Source organism: Macrosteles quadrilineatus, unplaced genomic scaffold, assembly GCF_028750875.1.
Source record: "Macrosteles quadrilineatus isolate MER2022 unplaced genomic scaffold, UCM_ALF_1.0 Scaffold_3__2_contigs__length_128488019, whole genome shotgun sequence".
Classification (NCBI taxonomy): Eukaryota; Metazoa; Arthropoda; class Insecta; order Hemiptera; family Cicadellidae; genus Macrosteles; species Macrosteles quadrilineatus.
In genome coordinates this window covers 124,601,510-124,620,467 of record NW_026542596.1, presented here as the reverse complement: position 1 = coordinate 124,620,467, position 18,958 = coordinate 124,601,510, and the positions used below count along the sequence as shown (strand labels likewise).

Here is an 18,958-nt window from a genome sequence, read left to right as displayed (position 1 = left end):
ACCACAACGATTCCTTTTGACATGACTATTTGAATAATGCAGTCAAACTTATCGATATTTTATTCTGAACTTGATTAAAATCTCCCAACAACTCATCCATGCTTCCATAACTTACATAATAACCGAATTACCTTTACTAAATAACTTGTAGCTCCTAGTTGAGGCTTAGGGCATTTACCACTTTCATCTAACTTGGTTTCCAGTAGGGCCCGTACCTCCCTGCTTGTACCTTTTCCCTACATCTTCTGTTATTTATTTTCTTTTAATACTCCTGTTTTTTCTTTGTCTTCCTCTCCATCAATGTTCCTGAAGGTTACAGTCCAGAACCTTATTTTAAGTCACCTTTCTCTTTCCGTTTAGGGTGTGAATATTCCCTGTCATTTCCTCCTTTTTACTCGCTGTTTCTTGATAAAATCTATACAGAAGTTAGAGCTAAGTACTCATTTTACAAAAGCAAAATTTATGGATTAATTACTCGTATTTTTAATAAACCTTATTTTTAATACTGAAAAATATTGCTGCTCTGAACCAAAACTTCAAATCTTCTGCCATAAGGATCGTTGTGGTTCAGATAATTTATTACTGTGCTACCTAACACGTATAGATAGTGATAGTTATTTGTGTTTGCGTCGTAGGCCACTGACCATGGAGGCAAGTACAGTCAGACCATTGTAGAGGTGACTGTAGTCCCAGGACCCAACACTCGCAGTCCTGTGTTCCAGCAGTCAGTCTATCAAGTGACAGTCAGTGAGGGAGCGCCCATCAACTCTACAGTGGCTACAATAGTTGTGAGTAAACAGCTGATTGGATAATGTTTGGTTGGATGTAATGTTATGATGGGAATAGTTTGGTCCCCAATATCTTGTAAAAAGAATTCAGCAAGTTGATATACTTTTGGAGTTGGGGTTTTTACCTCTAAAGTCCTTAGTGATATTCTAAATTAAAATATTAAGGTTGTTTGTACTTAAGATATATCCAACAAGCTCTCGCTGTACCGAAGGGAGATGTATCAAATCACTGTGGAACTGTGAATTAATTGTGTTCTACTATGATTTCTGTTGAAAAAAGGGGTTATAACTCCAAACCTCTTTACATCAAAATATTTCTTGCCCATAATATCAACAGTGCTAGTATTAATATGAAACTGTAATGTTCAGGCAACCGACCCAGAAAATGACCCTGTCTCATACTCTATCATCTCTGGAAACGATCTGAGACAGTTTGGGATTGATGACAAAACGGGAGTTCTGAGTGTGATCCGTAGACTCGACAGAGAAGACTTGACGAGATATGAACTGGTATGTTGTGATTATTTTTGGATCCATCTGATAAAAATATGACATTGTTGTATGAAAGGGAAAGACGAAAATGGTTGTGAACTAATGCTACTGTTCTTCAGGTCATGAAATAAAAAAGTCACTAAAAATATCATTGATCTAATAAATGTTTGTAATTTCAGCTGATCAAAGCCGAGGATGAAGGAGGTCTGTCGAGCACAGCGACGGTCAACATTGTTGTCAGTGACATCAATGACAAGAACCCAGAGTTTGTCGGGTTGCCATACGAGTTTACAGTACAGGAGGGCATAGCAGGGGCGGCCGTAGGGCAAGTCAAGGCTACCGATTCAGACGAGGGCATCAACGCACAAGTATCGTACTCTCTACCTCACGACGTTCCTTTCCTTATAGATGAAACAACCGGGGAGATAAAAACAAGAGCTGCTCTGGACTATGAGACAACTAGGGTGAGTAACCTGTCTTATAAAACTATTGCTGTTGCTGTACAAACAGAGATCTTTAGATACTCTCTTCTGTTAGATACAGCAAATGTCAAAATTCAAAGAAAAAAAACAAATTCTTCTTTATAGTTGCAAAAAAATTGCTGTTTCTTTACAATCATATTTAATGAGCAGTGTATGAATAGATAAAAACCAAAAACGTATATTCTTATTTCGATAAACCTATTTAAAATCAATATTTTTCCTACTTTAAAATTTAAGTACAGATTAAATACCATTTTGCTGAATTGCAGGAATACAGGTTTGTGGTGACTGCCAAAGATGGAGCCTCAGAACCTAGGATAGCCACTGCAACCGTGGTCGTCTTTGTTACTGATATTGAAGATGAGGCTCCGATATTCCACCTCACCTCCTACGAGGCTTCTGTTCCTGAAAATGTACCAAATTTTATGGTCACCCATGTTGTGGTTAGTATTGAGTTACATGCAGGTTTATTCATAGGTATATTCTGAAATGAAAATACTCTAAACACAACATTAAGCACAGTGATAGTTTGAAACTTCTGCGACAGTTTTCAAGTTCGATAAGAGTAATAATATGATAGTTTTGACATCATAAGATGTGGAATTGCCCCTGAACTGGTTTATAACTAATATAATGGTTTAATTACCTTCAGTCTCCAGTTCAAAGTAAGTCGATTAATGCGACCTAGGTTTCAGCACGACATTGTGCCATCATCAGGCTTCCAGTCGAAAATGTTCAGTCCATTGGACGTCGTTTAGTAAAACTATATACAGTTCACAAGACACAAACACATACACATTCATACACACTACTAAACGACGTCCAATGGACTGAACATTTTCAACTGGAAGCCTGATGATGGCACAACGTCGTGCTGAAACCTAGGTCGCATTAATCGACTTACTTTGAACTGGAGACTGAAGGTAATTAAACCATTATATTAGTAATAATATGACCTTGATCCTTGGTATTATCCTTCACTATCCTTCAAATAATTTCCACTTCAATAAATTGTGCTTAGAATAAAACAAAAGAAGTTAAACATCAATCAGCATATTATTCTGTAAGATAAGTTCTTAAAAAAAAGGATATTCTTATTAATAGAGACGAGAGGTCGTCCAGTGGTCGAAACTCGACCAAAAATATGTAATGTACTCACTTATCTATTTTCACCCCACACTGTAAATAAAACATGTGATTGGAGTTTCCTCCATTTGTTTTGATTTTCTGTTTATATTTCGTTATTATTTCGTAACCAGCATAGCAACGCATAAGATCCATGTTAATTTTTTCAAATTTTTAAACTCATTTTTTGTGCTTATCTTTGAGCCTATTTAAATTTATAAAGGGATTCTGCACACCTACAGGAAAATAGCTTTCCAACGGTATGCGTAGATTTTCCCTACGATGCACACGAGCTGAGAAAAAAGGTTTTAAAGAAACATGCTTGCCTATTAATATATAGATAGATAGGGAGGTCCTGGGATGCCATTGCACTACATATTCCATGAAACACTTGTCCTTACTACGTATGGTTGATTGTGAGTAAACAGTTATCATCACCTTGTAAAATTATTATTTTTTCCTTGAAGGCTGCAGACCCAGATACAAAGAAGCAGATAACCTATGTGATCCGCCAAGGCCCCACCGATCTGTTCACCATTGATCCTCAGCTAGGAGTAATCCGCACACTGCAGGGGCTGGACTATGAGAGGGAGAGCCAACACACCCTGGTGGTCGGGACCAAGGAGAACATGGGCAACAAGCCTGGGGCCACCACCAAAGTGACCATCTACGTGCAGGTGATTATGAGATTCAACATATGATCTAGGGTAATCAGTAGGGTACTGCATGTAAGCCAAAAATACAGTTTTCTGAATATGTAAAAGTATTTAAGCACAGAACAAAATGATTTAGATGAATAACCTTCGATTAACTGGGTATTACTTGTACTCTTGTAGGACCGCAATGACATTCCGCCAGTGTTTCTCACGCTACCACGTCCCATCACCTTGGACGACGAGGTCGCCATCAGCACTCACGTCACCACTGTCACTGCTACAGACTCTGATGGCACAGCCCCTGGCAACAAGGTGGGTGAATATGAGACCAAATCAGTTCAAGATGTGAATCAGTGTGTTGCTCCTAGTATGTAGGGAGTGAAATGTATGTCATTGAAAGTTATATCAAGTATTCTGAAATTTCACCGGCAAATGTACCTATGAGTTTTTTGGAGTTACATAAGCCGCGTTTACTTGAGGCCCGTAGAGCAGACAGGTTACTTGTTTATAAAGTATTTCAAACTACTTGAGTAACCTGTCCACCAACTGGCCCTGTGTAAACGCAGCTACAATAGTAAGTACATGCTGTTCAAATGTATCATCGTGTAAAACATTTAATTTGAATGTTACGTTGAAGATTTACTGTTACTTTTATATTTACAGGTTCGTTATGAGATTGTTGGTCGAGGCAAGGCTCCAAGATATTTCCAGATTGATTCTGACTCTGGCGATATCCATGTGAGAGATGATTTGAGAAAGGAAACTGACAACGAATATCAGGTAATATGAACATGATGAAAACTCAACAGTTTTGTTGGATATATAACTCTGTTGTTGATTTGTGTAGATCAAGGTAATTTTCATATGGCTACAAACTATTTTACAAGGGAAATCAAAATTGTTACTAGACCCTGACCTGCAGGTTGTTCTATAATGTTAAGCATGTACACTTTCACATTATACTATTGTGACTTTGTAATATCTGTTTTAGCACTCTACATAACAGGAAAAAATTCTTTGCCTTCTTTCAAAATGATTCCTTTTAAATTACTAGTCAAATCATCATCTTGTCAAACACCTTTAACCAAATAATCGAGTTTGTAAAAATCTTTCATAACTGTATTTGCTCATCAGGTTAGCAAAGGAACTCAAGAAAGTTTGAGTAATATTCTTCTTAAAACAACACAGTATACAAAAAATATTAATAAGCCAAGCTGACTCTTATCTCACTGCATCAATGAAACGTGTATTTATATTTAACCAACTGTTTCGACTTACAACTCCATGAAGTGACTTTGAAACTTGTAATGCAACACAACCCTCTATCACCAGGTGGACGTAAGAGCCTACGACCTTGGGGATCCTCAACTCTCTTCTATCATCTCGGTGCCGGTGTTCATCCGTCACGTTGCCACAGTTCCTCCTGACATTGGACTCGGGTTCTCTGACGACCTCTACACCCTGGAGGTTCCGGAAGACACTCCCTCAGGAGCCTTGGTCAAGGTGTTCAACGTGATCCACGGCAGAGTACAGTCTCACACAGTGCCCTTCCGGTGCTCCATCACCAGTGGTAATGAAGTCGGTAAGTTTTTAACTTAACAATCTGGTTTGGTAAGTGTTTGTAGCTTTTAAGGTATTGATTAGCACGGATTCAGGAACTTTGCCTTGGATTTTAGTGGTTATTCAGTCAAAAGTTTGAAGACACATAGTATAGTCCTCTTAACAGTTTCACTACCCCGGATTATTTTGAAAGTAACTAACTGTTGACCTGTTCTTTCTACGCAGGTAATTAAAATTAATAACCATCCCCAATGATACCAATACAACTTCCAAGCAATGTTGGACAGAAGTTTCTGTGATATTTTTAAATTCCCATCCACCCAAGGGCTTCATATAGTAATCTTTGGTGTAAAATTTTATCTTGCAGAAAAAACAGCATCATAGAAACAAAATTTGAAAAAAAATTCATTAAGGGCAAAGAAGACGAACTCCAGCGCTAAAAACAGAGTGCTTGATCTTATTTTTATTTTATAAATAAATTTCTGTGGAAATTCACTTTAAGCAATTTCACATTTCTGTTCTTTGCAGGCATGTTTAAAATTGACATAACAGAGGACCGAAACTGTGAACTGAGACTGGCTGGCAAGGTGGACCATGAGAAGCAGCCAGAATATGTATTGAAATTGCAGCTGGATACTTTGGCAGGACTGAGTAACCCTTCACGCACTGCTACCACGGTAAGAAACATACAAAATGTATTAAAAAATACAATGTCTGGCCTATAAAAATGTTTCCACAAAAGTTTTAAGTTTAGTGTCACTCAATAGCATTGTTCAAGAAATTTGTATTTTATGCTAGGATCTTATAGCAGAATTTTACCTTACAATTCAAATTTGTAGCATACAATTGCTTTGGTAAATGAAGTGATATATGTAAATGTATTAATATGTCACACTACTTTCAGGTTAAGATTCATGTTCAAGATCTAAACGACAATCCTCCTCAGTTCATCTATCCAGAAACAAGCAAACGGTTCAAGAAAAAGAAATATTACGGAGCAGTTGCAAAAGATCGAAAAGAAATTGGTGGATCAGTATTGCAAGTAAAGGTAAACAATTACAGACACATTTTTAAACAAATGGTTTTACATAAATATAGGCTAACTTCATTCACTAGAATATCACAGACCTTGTTACCTTTCTCTGGCTCCAGATTGGGTAGTGAGATTAATTTATCCAGTGGCGCACCCAGGAGGGGGCTTTGGGGGCTTAAGGCCCCCCCAATGACCTAGGGTTAACTTTTTTCAATGGCCAGGAGTCAGCAGTATATACATAAATGTTTCAGAATGTAATTTTTAAAATATCATTAACTTTAAAACTATTCTTACAACAGGATTTAAATTAAATACAGCAAGGAGTACGCGTTTTGTAACGAGTATTTTTTAGGCCTATGCAGACAGATAGAGACAGAACGGCTTACCCGTCTGTCTCCATAGTGTAGTGATTGTCAATGCTACTGCCACTGCCTGGGCACTGCCTCAGCCTACATGCTCCCGTGCCGTTGCCATTAGCGACCAGCGCTAGGCTAGACTAGTGCCGCTAGTTACTCCAATGCTCACTTGACCTTGACGTGCTCGCACTATGTGCTGTTTTGTTGATATCGTTGAATTTTGGATTTTTTCCCCGAACAAGACCCCGAACCGAGCAGGGAGAAGGGAGAAGGGAGGTAAAAATCTGTAGTGTTATCGCAAGTTATATTAAAATATAGTTTTAATAAGACAAATACTTTATTAGGTAGCTTTTTACAATAAACCAGATTCAGAATGTTTACCAACAAAAACTTAACAAATAATATTCTAACACCATATGTTTTCAAACACATATGAATAACAACACATCTCCCCTTTAAAGATCGAACCTCCGGGTAGGTTTGAATTGTCTTGTTGATCTTCTTAGATTCGCTAAAGGATTTGTCTGCGATGGTTCTGATCTTCTCAGGTTTTCTGAGGGACTGGTCTGCAGTGCTGGGTGATCAGAAGGCATAGTAGTGCTAAATCTTTGCAGTGATCTTCTGTTCCTCCGCAAACAACCATCTTGCGTTTGAATTATATAGGATCGAGGTGCAGGATGTTTGTTTTATATAGTTCCTTCTTGATTCCTGTCCTTTATATGGACTTGAGCTCCATCAGGTAGAGTAGGCAATTCTGTGGCTCTATGTCTTTAGTCAAAATAAATCTTTTGACGATCAATTCTTGCTTCTTCCTTTTCCCTTAACTTTTCAGTGTCTACCAGATAGGGTATTAGTTGATCAGACATTATCGGAACATAAGTGCGGATCCTTCTCCCGAAAAGTAATTCCGCTGGACTTTTCCCATTTTCCAGAGGGGTTATGCTCTTAACATAAGTAGCATTTTGTAAAAAGACATATAGAGCCACAGAATTGCCTACTCTACCTGATGGAGCTCAAGTCCATATAAAGGACAGGAATCAAGAAGGAACTATATTAAACAAACATCCTGCACCTCGATCCTATATAATTCAAACGCAAGATGGTTGTTTGCGGAGGAACAGAAGATCACTGCATTCATTTGTAGTTTTTCAGATAAACTTTTGTCTCTAATCGCTACAACAAGTTGATCTCGTATAGCCTCATCTTTATAAGAAGCAGGAAAATCGCATCTAGAAGCCATCTTTTCCATTTAGACCAGCTTTCTCCTTTAAAATCAAAATGTTCTGGGGTAGGAACACTAAAACTTTTCATCTTCATGTACTGTATATTGCTAAAACAATAAAAAGCCCGCTGCCACCATGTAGTGTTATCGCAAGTTATATTAAAATATAGTTTTAATAAGACAAATACTTTATTAGGTAGCTTTTTACAATATAAACCAGATTCAGAATGTTTACCAACAAAAACTAAACAAATAATATTCTAACACCATATGTTTTCAAACACATATGAATAACAACACAAAATCTGCAAATTTTCAATCCGAACATTTCCCCTAACAAGACCAAGACCAGACAAGTTCTACCGAGCCCCCGAGCGCGGTAAAAGGGAGTTTAGAGAGAGATGGAGAGCGTGTGTGAGTGAGAGCGCGTAGGCGGCAATAATAAAACAGTAATAAAACATGAAATAACATGTTACAGAATGATAGTTTCGATTGACATTTTAACATGTTACATTTTAAAATGTAAACAATTTTTATTTTTATATTAATTTTGTATTAATTAAAGTATAACATCAATTACTTAATTTAAGTTAAACATCATTGGTATCATTGATTTAATGGTTTCAACTTGTAAAATACATTTTCAACCTTGACCAAACACACAACAAAATTACAACATAAATGTCCATAATATATAACGGCAAAATATTACCCAACATTTATTTATTTTAGCAATTAAAGAGTTTAATTGCCATATTAAATTAGAACTATCAACGCTAGCGCAGGCGGCTGCTCGGTGCGGCGCTCGCGACGATGTACGGGGCAAAAATATACCGTGACACACTATCGTACATCACTCCGTACATCGGACCGATCTTTTCTTTGATCTTTCGCCAAAAAACCGCCTCCAGAGCGCTCGTCTCCCTGCTCGGCCTGATGTCTGGTTCGCCGTCTGAATCGGTGTGGTGTACGGACCCGTGACAAACTATCGAACATGCTCCCTTCGACCTCCCTTCTCCCGTGTCCCTGCTCGGTTCGGGGTCTTGTTCGGGAAAAAGATCGATAGTCTGTCACCGTCTTTAACGTATTCGCACGAAAATCCCGCACTCTGCTACGTCTCGTGCGGTAATTGTCACGCTCGCACGGTAAACACCACTTACCGGGCTAGTAACGTAATACTATTTTGTAGCTGAAGTTAACAAAAACAGCTGATACAGATTATTTTACTGTCATATTTTTGATTTACGTGTATTTATTTACATTTACACTGCTAAAATTATAATTGTATTATTTATTTCTTAAATACCAATATTGTTTTTTGTGTAAAACTCAAAATCACATGTAAATTAATCAGATAGTTGGTTTTAGCTTACTAAATTACCTGATGGCAATGTAATATCCATTCCTTTATTCCAATATAGTAATACTACTAATACTAAAAACATCCAAAAATCCGATCAAAAAAATCTCTTTTATTTGTCCCTAAATAGCCTAAAAACTTGGATTTACAGGTATAATTTTCAGCAATTTCCCGGGGGAGGACCCCCGCACCCTCCACCTACCCACAAAAACTACAAGCTATACTATTCTGATGGATACTAAGGTATACGAGAGGCTTCAAAAGAAAAGAAGTGTTGAAAATTAAATTAATCTGTTTTCTAGTGCATTACATGAATTACGACAAACTCTAGTAAAATATTTTCCTGTGTTCACCTAGATTTACAAACAAGCCAGAGTAAATATGTTTTCTCTTCCTACTGCGATATGCTTCCACTATAAGATATTCATCCTCTATCCTTTACCAGGCACAAGACAAGGACAGTGGTGGTCTGGGCCAGGTGGAGTATAAACTCGTCCCGGATGAGTTGAACATCGCAGATTACTTCGCCATAGACTCCAGCTCCGGACTCATCCGGACCAAGAGAGTCCTGGACTTCCCTGAAGAAAAGCTCCCTCTGAGATTGACTGTGGAGGCAAGGGATAACCCTGCTGACCCTCAGGACTCCAATGCCGTCCAGACGGAAGTTGTTGTGAGTAAAAAATTATCAACAGTACTGCAATGAAGATGATAGATTAGTTGGGTTTAACAGTTTTTCAGTGTAGTGACTGGTAAGGTTTGATTAACGAAAACTATTTTTAAATTTTCTCATAAGCTGCTTTCTTTGTTTTTAGAAGTGACAAATGTTTACTCTTAATGATGGATGAATCGCTTTATCTTTTGTTATTAAAGGATGGATGACAGATATGCACATATTAGTTGTAGATATTGAGGACTGAAAGCAGGTATTTTTGCGGATCCGGTTGACCGCCACAAGACCAATCTAACCGATTGGGGAAGGGTGAAAACCTACTAGGCATATTTCTTTTTGTCTAGCATTTTTTTAAATTTCCATTCATTGTTTTACATAATTTGTTTTTTCCACAGATCAACCTAATAGAAGAGGGTAGTCGCATGGTGATGGTGATAGAAGGCAAGGGAGCAGGCGAGGTGCAGGGGTGGGGGGAGAGACTGGTGGGTCTGTTGGAGGGAGTGGGGGGAGTGATGGTGGGAGTTGAGCGTGTTGCCGCACGTCAGTGGAGTAAAGACAACATCACATTGGAGACTGACCAGGCATCCACTGACTTGTGGTTCTACACTGTGGACCCATCCACAGAGAAGATACTGGCCAGGAACAGCACTCTGGTGAAGAGGTGAGCCACATCATTCAATCATTCAACACAGATATTGCCTACATCACGTTGTGGTGTATTATTGTGTTCTTACTTTAGGATCCTGGGGGGAAAAAGAGGGTAAAAGGCTACTTTTGTATGGCCACTAATTCAGCTACCCAACTAAAAGACCTTAACTGAAACTATATTACCATCCGCTGGCACAATGTATCGTGTTATCAGAGCACCTGGTCAACTAGAATTAAACGTTCTCCTCTGCGATAGGAATTTCCGCACAGTGCTTGTCGTTTTGGCTCTTCCTTGCTCGTCATAGGTACATTTCCGACACAAAATACCAAAGTGTGTTTCCTCTATACCTTGATAAATATTTCAAGTCTCTCTCTTCCCCAGGTCACTTCTGAGCCCGGAAGCGCTCACCAACATCACCGAGGAGGTGTCTATGGTGCTGCAGGTGCCAGTCACCACCATACAAGCGCCTGTCACCGTGACACCTGTGCGTACTGCTGTAGTGGCTGTACAATGGGAGGTGTTCCCTTACGCTCTCATCATCATTGCTGCACTCATCCTTATATTGGGCACTACTGGCATCATCTACATCTGTATATCCTGGTCTAGGTGGGTGAAGATTGACGTTAGCTTTGTACTTTTTTTGTAAATAATGAAACAGGTCAAATTTGTTCTTTTACTTTTTGTCATCAATTAACCTTTTTGAATAATTATCCAATCTTAGATAACTCAAGTGTAACTTCTATGTTTCAGATACAAAGCTTACAAAGACAGGATGAACAGGGTGTATGTTGTTCCTAGATATGATCCAGTGTATGTAGAGCCGAACCTCAAGGAGTATGAGACTCAGGTTAGTTATATGACCAAATTGTGACTCTATGGTAAGCTTATCTCTACATACAGACTACACAGCACAAATCCTTTCATTTGGATTATGTTTTGTTCGGACTTTCGATGGCTTGAATAGCACAAAACAGTTAGCCAAATTAATGTATGTGTTGAAAATAATTCCGAAAGCCAAGAAATAAATGTTAAAAATGTATGACAAGTAGAATGTTCAGAATCAGAGAGTTTCCTGACTTGACCATTTTATCTGACTTGGTCCAGAACCCAACGGGACATTCTACTGTAGGTAGGTACCCCATAGTTGTGTTGTGCATAAAATTAAAAACAAATTATTTGCTTACAGGTGTTGCAAATGAGTGTGCCAGTGGACGACAACGAGAGTTACAATGATCTCCAGCTAGACTTTAGCCGGAAAAACCACGCTTTTACCTTAGACAATGTGAGCTACATAACCAAAGATAATGGTGACAGCATAGGTGGGTTTCAAAACTAAACCTTGTATTGAACAGACTTGATTAGATCATAGATACACCCAAAGTCCCCTATTTTATAATAGCTCCTTATAACTTATAACTCATTATAACACTCTTCTATAACAACTTCATAAGTAAATCATCATTGGCAATATTTGAAAAAAATACCCGCCAAGCTATGCAAGTGTCCATAGCTATATATGTTAACTATATGTTGTTATGAAAAAACATTCATTATTTTCCGAACTCCCGTTGTGAGGATTTTTAGTAATCTAGGTGTCTTTTGATTTAAAAGCTTTTATAGACAGGTACAAAAAAAGTAACAAAAGGGAAACACAATTTGGATTTTTTTTACTCTTAAATGAGTTAGTATAGTCAGTCATGAGCAAAGTAAAATAGCTGGAAAAGATGAAAAGTTAATTTTGTTCTTTGATAAAATTCATTGTTTGAGTATATAAATATTGTTGTCTAAAATAACCTTAAATAAAAATAGAGTAACACTTTGCTAAATGAGTGACACCCAGAATGGTAATACATGTAAAAACAATCCTTTTTACAAAAAAATATTTTGATTGATTGACGCATGAACATAACAACGCATAACAATTGACGCATGAAAATTTTACAACCCTTCCTTGACATTACCTGTTATTCACAGGCCAGCAGAGCCCAGTCAGTTCTGACGCTGCCACCACCACCAGAGCGTCCAGTCTGATAGGGCGACACGACAACGTCAACAACAACAACATACACAACCCGGGCATCATCAACCCCGTGTATGACAAGTGAGTGTTGTTAAACAACTGACACCTCGTACAGAGCAGGGTTTAGTAAACTAAGTTCACAATCTAATGTAGGCCATTTTGATGAAGTAAAATAATACAAAGGTTTTGTAAAGGTATATTCTGGATTTGATTACCATTCAACCCTATAATATTGAATTCTGTTTCTTGTTAAATAATGAAAATGATACGCATATACTGGAATATTGTAGAGTACTTTGACACAAAAGCTGTGATCGACAATTTTGAGGTTGGGTTCCTTTTCACAATGCTACACTCGCAGTCATTATTGTTATCCTATTCCATGTAATTAAATCTAAGTGAAAACCCCACACTACACTGCTCAAAAAGCACTGACACAGCGAGATAAAAAATGTTCAATCCAAAAACAAATTGTAACAAAATGACGTACAAAACTGGCACTACTTGCGGCTACAATAACAACGCTCCCCCCCCCCCCCCACGAATCTTGGGCTCACACCGAGGCAATGTTAGTGAGGGGAGCGCAGCGCTACATTTATAGTCGGTTGCGTGCAGTGCTAGTGCTTAAGGTACTACAATTGTAGTAGCCCGCAGCTAATGTCTAGTTTGTTATGGAAACAACAAATTCTAGTTATAAAAATGGATTGTATTTTATAAACTACATATTTCTAACCTTGATTCATATTAACACTGTATTAAAATGTAAAAACTCCCACAAACCGGTACACCATACTATTATTTTCCTAAATAGCTTATGTTAGTAACAAACAGAAGAGTTATTTGTGCTTAAAAATAAAAATTTGTTTTAAATCACCAGGTCGGATGACGAGAGGGGGCTGAATAGCTCAACCAACGAGAACGTTACCTTCCGAGAAAAGAAAGATTACTCCCACCTGGGCTTCAACTATCTCATCGACAGATCACCCATCGAGACCACCACCGAGTTATAGTGTTCAACAGATACACTAAGTGACAGTGACTCTGTTAGACATAAGTGAACCTAAGTCTTAGATTACTTACACGATCGAATATGCTCAAAGACAGTTAAATAATGACTCACACATGCCATAACACTTTAAGGTTGTACTTGTCATAGTGTGAATATTGCGAACGAATGATTGACTATTTAAATGTGAAAAATGTGATTGTATATATGTGCCAGAGATGCTTAAATAATGTGAATGATTAAGGTCCATAAAATATAATATACCGTCCGATATTGTCTATACTATGTTCATGAATATAATTAGGTCACCCTGCATTTTCGTTGACGTCCATTTGTAGAAAATTTGCATTTTATATTTTAGAACCCTAAGCCAATGTATGAAAAATACCCATTTTAACAAATTTGCAAGTGATTTCCCAAAAGTTGATTGGTAAAAATATTTTTTTCTAAAAAAAAAAATACAATGAAGTCCCCACTACATATTTTTTTACATTTAGATCATAATTTCATTTCTATTTATTTAAGAATTTATTTTAAAATCGGTTCATTGAATTATAATGAGGATTAAATTTCCTTGCTACCTTAAGCTAGACATCATAACTAATGGAGGCGTTTCAACGGTTTGCGAAACGGGTTGCGTTCAGAAACAAGCTCGCCCCAATTAAAATAAAAATTTAACGAATTGTGTGCAAGATGTATTGTTGTAAATATATTGTTTATCTTTATTTCTTAGGAGAGCAGTTTGTTTTATAAATAGCTCAATGCAAGTTTGTAACTGTTTGCTCAATATTTTCCGTCCATAATTGTAAGAACACTTTGTAACAAACCCTTGTATCAAATTTTTGTATACAAAATTACTAGTAATCGTTTATATTTTTAATGCAAAATAGTGTAGTTTTACATGCAATTACCAACTAAGAATTTACACTATATATTTTCCTGAGCGAACCACTGACGTAATTTAATTAATTTTTTTCTCTTTTTAGTTTTAATTTTTTACCGTGCGGCCATAATGTACTTAAAAACTGTAGTTATGAAAAATTAAGCATAACAAACAGTTGAGGGTTATATATTTTAATCAGTTTGGGCTATTAAAGGTGCCAAATGATAAAGATTATTTAGTGTAACGAGACTGACTTAACGCATTTACAAACCTGTTCACAATGATTGTATTGTTATACAATTATCGACACTAATCATACAATAATAATTGCTGATTCTATCAGCTGACTTTGATATCCTAGTCATATTGACTTTTATAGTTTTAATAGAATATGTAATTGATTCAATGTTGTTTTATATTGTATAGATTTATTACTTAGAGCTATTTAAAATGTTTATATTTTGTTAATTTGTAAATAGAGAATAAATTTAGTTTATAACTAAGATGATTTACACATGTTTATTGTGCACTGTAAACTGGGCATTCCTTCCATCATTGAATGAGATGCTCTGTGAAATAAATATTTGTAATTAAACTACGGTATTGTTTATTAATTTGCCAACTTTTAAACATTTGCCACATATTTCAATTATAATTATATTTTTGAAACATTTTTATTAGGGTCTCATTTAGTGTACCAAACCAAAAGCAAAAACGATCATAAATTTGCTACGGTAAGTTCTCAAGAAGAAATAATTATTTTTAATTATTCATAATAGGCTTAGATTTAAGAAATAATGACAGTAACTGTGATAAAAAAAAACATTGTGTCTCTTTCATTCATTTATCAAAGTTGCATGATTAGAGTAGAGATTGGTTTGACATATTTACAGCAGAAACAAAATCTTATTTAAATAGAGGGACTTCTGGTTTTATTTCGTATTTAGATACCAAGTGAATTCCTTCTTTTGAAACTTCAAAGGGAAGGTGAGTGCAGTTGTGTAGATTGATATAAGAAAGTGCTTTGCTTGGTATTAGTCCTGATATGGAAATTGAGTAAAAGTAATGAGACTATTATATGGCCTGGGATACAGAAATGTCATCTGATCAGCTGTTCTGGCTTTGGATACAATCATTGCATCCTTCTAATTCATAAAAGGAACTAGCCTGAACATGGCCACAGTTTACTATCATAATTATTATTCTTAAAGATTGATTAAATATAGGAAAACCGAGTATTGTAAACTAAAAGTTACAATAAATTAATAAAATAAGAAATAGATTTAAAATGTTTAAATATTCCAAGTTCCTTGTTTGGATTGATGATTTTTAAGAGTCCTAATTCTCCTACATAGGCTACACATTGCTGCATAATGATGCTTAGTTTCCATGAAAGGTTTCTCAAATCAACCCCTTCTCAAATTAATAGGTCAATATAATTGGTAAATAACATTTAAACATGTATATACTGGTAGTATTGGATTAAAACAAAAATAATTTATTTGTTTGGATCCAATCCTAGTTTTGCTAATCTAACACATTATTTTTACAAACCAAGTAAATAAAGTGTACTAAATGTTCATTGTTCATGGTATAATTACAGTGTATCTGCATCGTGTAGATAAAGCATTTGGTTACTATTTAACTTTGATTGGTTATTGAAAAATAAAAATGTGGATACTGTATTACATTTTATTAACAGAGCTGTACAGAATTAAAAAAATACTTATTCATACCTAATTCTAATAAAAAGAAAAATATGTAATTTTTTTGTAATAAAGGTAAACATTTTATATGATCAATTTAAAGAAGGCTCTGGATGCTTTAAAGTTAACAACTACTATCACTCTGAGAGTTCCACGATTTGCGGTTGCGGAGGGATGGGGGTGTTCTCGGGGTATCGTAGTACAGTTGGGATTGCTGAGATGGTCCTGAATTTGAAAAGAGTTGATTGACAAGTGGTTGTGATGGGGGACACTGTTGTTGAGTTGATTGTTGCGCTTGGGCTATTACTGCTATGATATTAGATCGTAACTGTAACTTGTTTTGTGGGGGAACCTTTTTAATTTCCGATAATAATGATAAAAGGAAAAGCTTGTCTTCATCATCATTGTCATTCTGGAGGGCTTTTTTCAAGAGTACAGTAAATAGTTCGTTATCACTATTATTTCTGTATTCCCTCTTCCTGACTGGCTTCGGTTCCACAAAAGAAGTGTCAAGTGGCGATTGCGTATCAGAGCAATCTGAGGGAAGAGCGTCTGGATCCTCTTCTTCGACATTATCATCTTCCCCAGCCTCCTCTGCAGCCATACTGCTCTCCGTTTTCTTTGGTACTGCCTCCAAAAATCTGAGTTGATCAAAGTGAACATATTGTTTCCTGCTTGCTGCTCTCGAACCACTTTTTTCGTTTTTTTTCCTAAGCAGCTCACGAGTATAGCAGCTGCGAACACCCTTCCATTTCTTTTGCACGATCGTAACTGAAAAAGGTTTTTATTAGAAAAATTACATAGGTATTAGGATTGTTTTTCTTTATTATAAATGCACACTTAATCGGGTAACCCGAAGTAATTGGAACCGAATGCTGATCAAATTAGCTCATTGTTCAAATTAGGAAAAATAATTTAAGTAATCGAGAAGGACGCAGTTAACGTATCCGCAGTGTGTAATATGAACAAGTAATACACAAAAACCAGTGACAATTGTCCATCTAAAAAAAGAATGTACAAGTTCAAAATAACTACACATCCGTCACCCGCCACTCTCCCTGGAACAAGGTCAAAAGTAAAAAACACTGAATTACAACAAAACCTTTATCTAGCCTGCTTTTGGTTCTTCAATTTGTATAGAAGGATATTCAATTAGTCTATGGCCATAGACTTATGGGTCCCCATAAGTATCTATTTGTACAAGAAAACTACCGGTACCGGTATCTTTAAAAATCATAATTAGTGGGTAGACGCATATTGAACACAGTGCATCCATTGATACACAGTAGACATACTACTTGAATGTTAAGATGTTATCATAAAAAAAAATTGTTGATGTATGTTGTTTGTGATGTAGGCTACCGTTAATTGTCTGTCAAATATGCAAGGCTACCTATTTGGAAACGTGCTAAGCCAATATTTTTCCAGAAACAACAGAAAAATTTTGGCTTGAAACCTCTCTCTGCTGAAGATACTTTAGAAAACAAACTTCCCTCATCACTGCTTACGGTGTAAACATGAGTTGTAAAACCTGAGGCGAGAGGATAACTATATTTTAACCTAAAAAGCTATTTCTTGTTCTTTTATCGATAGATTAATCTTTTTTGACCTTTTGGATCTTACGGAAAATTTTCAGACTCAATATTAAAGGAAAGCGCTTTTTCCAAAACTAGCAAACAAAATCAACAAGTTGATAATTCCTGAACCACAGCAATCATGTAGGCCTACTGGTAAATGTCGATCTTAAGTTGAGTGAATACCTTGTTAAAATAATGTAGGTAGGCTACACTCCATAATTTATTGTCGCTAGTCGAGCGTAGTAAGCAGGTACCATCAAAGAAAGGAAGATAGGTAACAAAGTAAGGGACAGATTTGCAGATAAGTGATGAAAGTGCATTCTTCTATGGCAAATAAAGCGGATTTAAGAGTCATTGCAGCCTATGCGTTCTAACTTGTAACAATTGGAAACAACAACACAAATTTCTACTATCACAGTATACTAGATATTTGCATCAAAATTACACTGGTGTTCAAAAAAATATTTTTGGCCGATAAATAACTCTTCAGCCGCTGTTTGAAACTGTCCAAGATGGCCGCCATCCTCCTCGTGAGTGGAATTTCATTTTGATACCTTAAAGACTTAATATAGTAATGTAAATATTGTAAATGATGTCTTAAAGTTACTCACCCAAAATGTTCTTCTCCTCAGTGGGTTTGTTTTCAAATTCGGGTATAAAATGAGCCAGAATCTCGTTCCACGCATTCAGTTTATCAATCTTATTTGCATAACCTTTTACTCTGTAGTCCCAAATAGAAGGTCGCTTCTCTATTTCATGGATGAGATCCTCGACGGTTGTATTTGTATCTATAACTTGTGTTAGTCTCTTCAACTGCTCCTCTTGCTTCTTTGCAAAAGTTTCTTTCTTCTCTCTAGTTCCCGGTTTGTGAGTTGAGGTGTCATCACTGGCATATACTGTCTCAACAATTGGTACGTCACTATCGGCACTCCACATTGTTTAACTAATGAAAATCAACGCCAGGCAAGCATAAACCGTTAATAAAGCCACTGATTATACAAAATACCTAATACAGCATTACAGCAATATGAACATGAGAATAACAGCACGTCAGATTTGATTCAAATCACGAGGGAGACTGTGGCCGTGGGGTGGGTTCTTTTGTTAGGTTTTGAGCGGATGCGCACGCAGCTAGTGGCGTCACTGTGACTGTGAGAGTGAGACCAGCAGACCACGTGACCACGACTAACGGGCTCCATACTGCAATGCCCCCCGCCCCCGCCTGTCTGGCCACTAAAATGGTGGCGACACCTGCTGCCGACAGTGCCGACGTACAGTCCGTCAGTCCGTGTACGTACAGTCACTCCTGGCAACTTCACGGACCACTGTATCGATGGCGCTCTTATCACCCCGCGGCCAAGGTACCATTTGAG

General features: G+C 36.9%; 2 protein-coding genes across 2 annotated transcripts in view; one reads left to right on the top strand and one right to left on the bottom strand.

The window, feature by feature from the left end:
• Positions 1-14,847, top strand: part of LOC128990111 (cadherin-99C-like) — a 123,376-nt gene extending 108,529 nt beyond the window's left edge. Inside the window, exons 14-30 of the mRNA XM_054412365.1 lie at positions 636-788; positions 1,158-1,298; positions 1,460-1,744; positions 2,032-2,205; positions 3,355-3,564; positions 3,724-3,855; positions 4,207-4,323; positions 4,876-5,125; positions 5,632-5,780; positions 6,008-6,151; positions 9,520-9,744; positions 10,140-10,405; positions 10,775-10,999; positions 11,144-11,240; positions 11,580-11,712; positions 12,368-12,494; positions 13,291-14,847. Of these exons, the coding sequence (XP_054268340.1) occupies positions 636-788; positions 1,158-1,298; positions 1,460-1,744; positions 2,032-2,205; positions 3,355-3,564; positions 3,724-3,855; positions 4,207-4,323; positions 4,876-5,125; positions 5,632-5,780; positions 6,008-6,151; positions 9,520-9,744; positions 10,140-10,405; positions 10,775-10,999; positions 11,144-11,240; positions 11,580-11,712; positions 12,368-12,494; positions 13,291-13,423 (2,961 nt within the window). The 3' untranslated portion in view covers positions 13,424-14,847. The remainder of the gene's footprint in view (positions 1-635; positions 789-1,157; positions 1,299-1,459; positions 1,745-2,031; positions 2,206-3,354; positions 3,565-3,723; positions 3,856-4,206; positions 4,324-4,875; positions 5,126-5,631; positions 5,781-6,007; positions 6,152-9,519; positions 9,745-10,139; positions 10,406-10,774; positions 11,000-11,143; positions 11,241-11,579; positions 11,713-12,367; positions 12,495-13,290) is intronic.
• A 1,270-nt stretch (positions 14,848-16,117) lies between these two features.
• LOC128989526 (uncharacterized) lies at positions 16,118-18,521 on the bottom strand. Its single transcript, XM_054411423.1, has 2 exons — positions 18,197-18,521; positions 16,118-16,779 (listed from the first exon to the last, which is right to left on the bottom strand). Exons 1-2 carry the CDS (start codon positions 18,519-18,521, stop codon positions 16,133-16,135), a joined length of 972 nt encoding a protein of 323 aa, XP_054267398.1. The 3' UTR covers positions 16,118-16,132.
• Between the last annotated feature and the right edge of the window lie 437 nt (positions 18,522-18,958).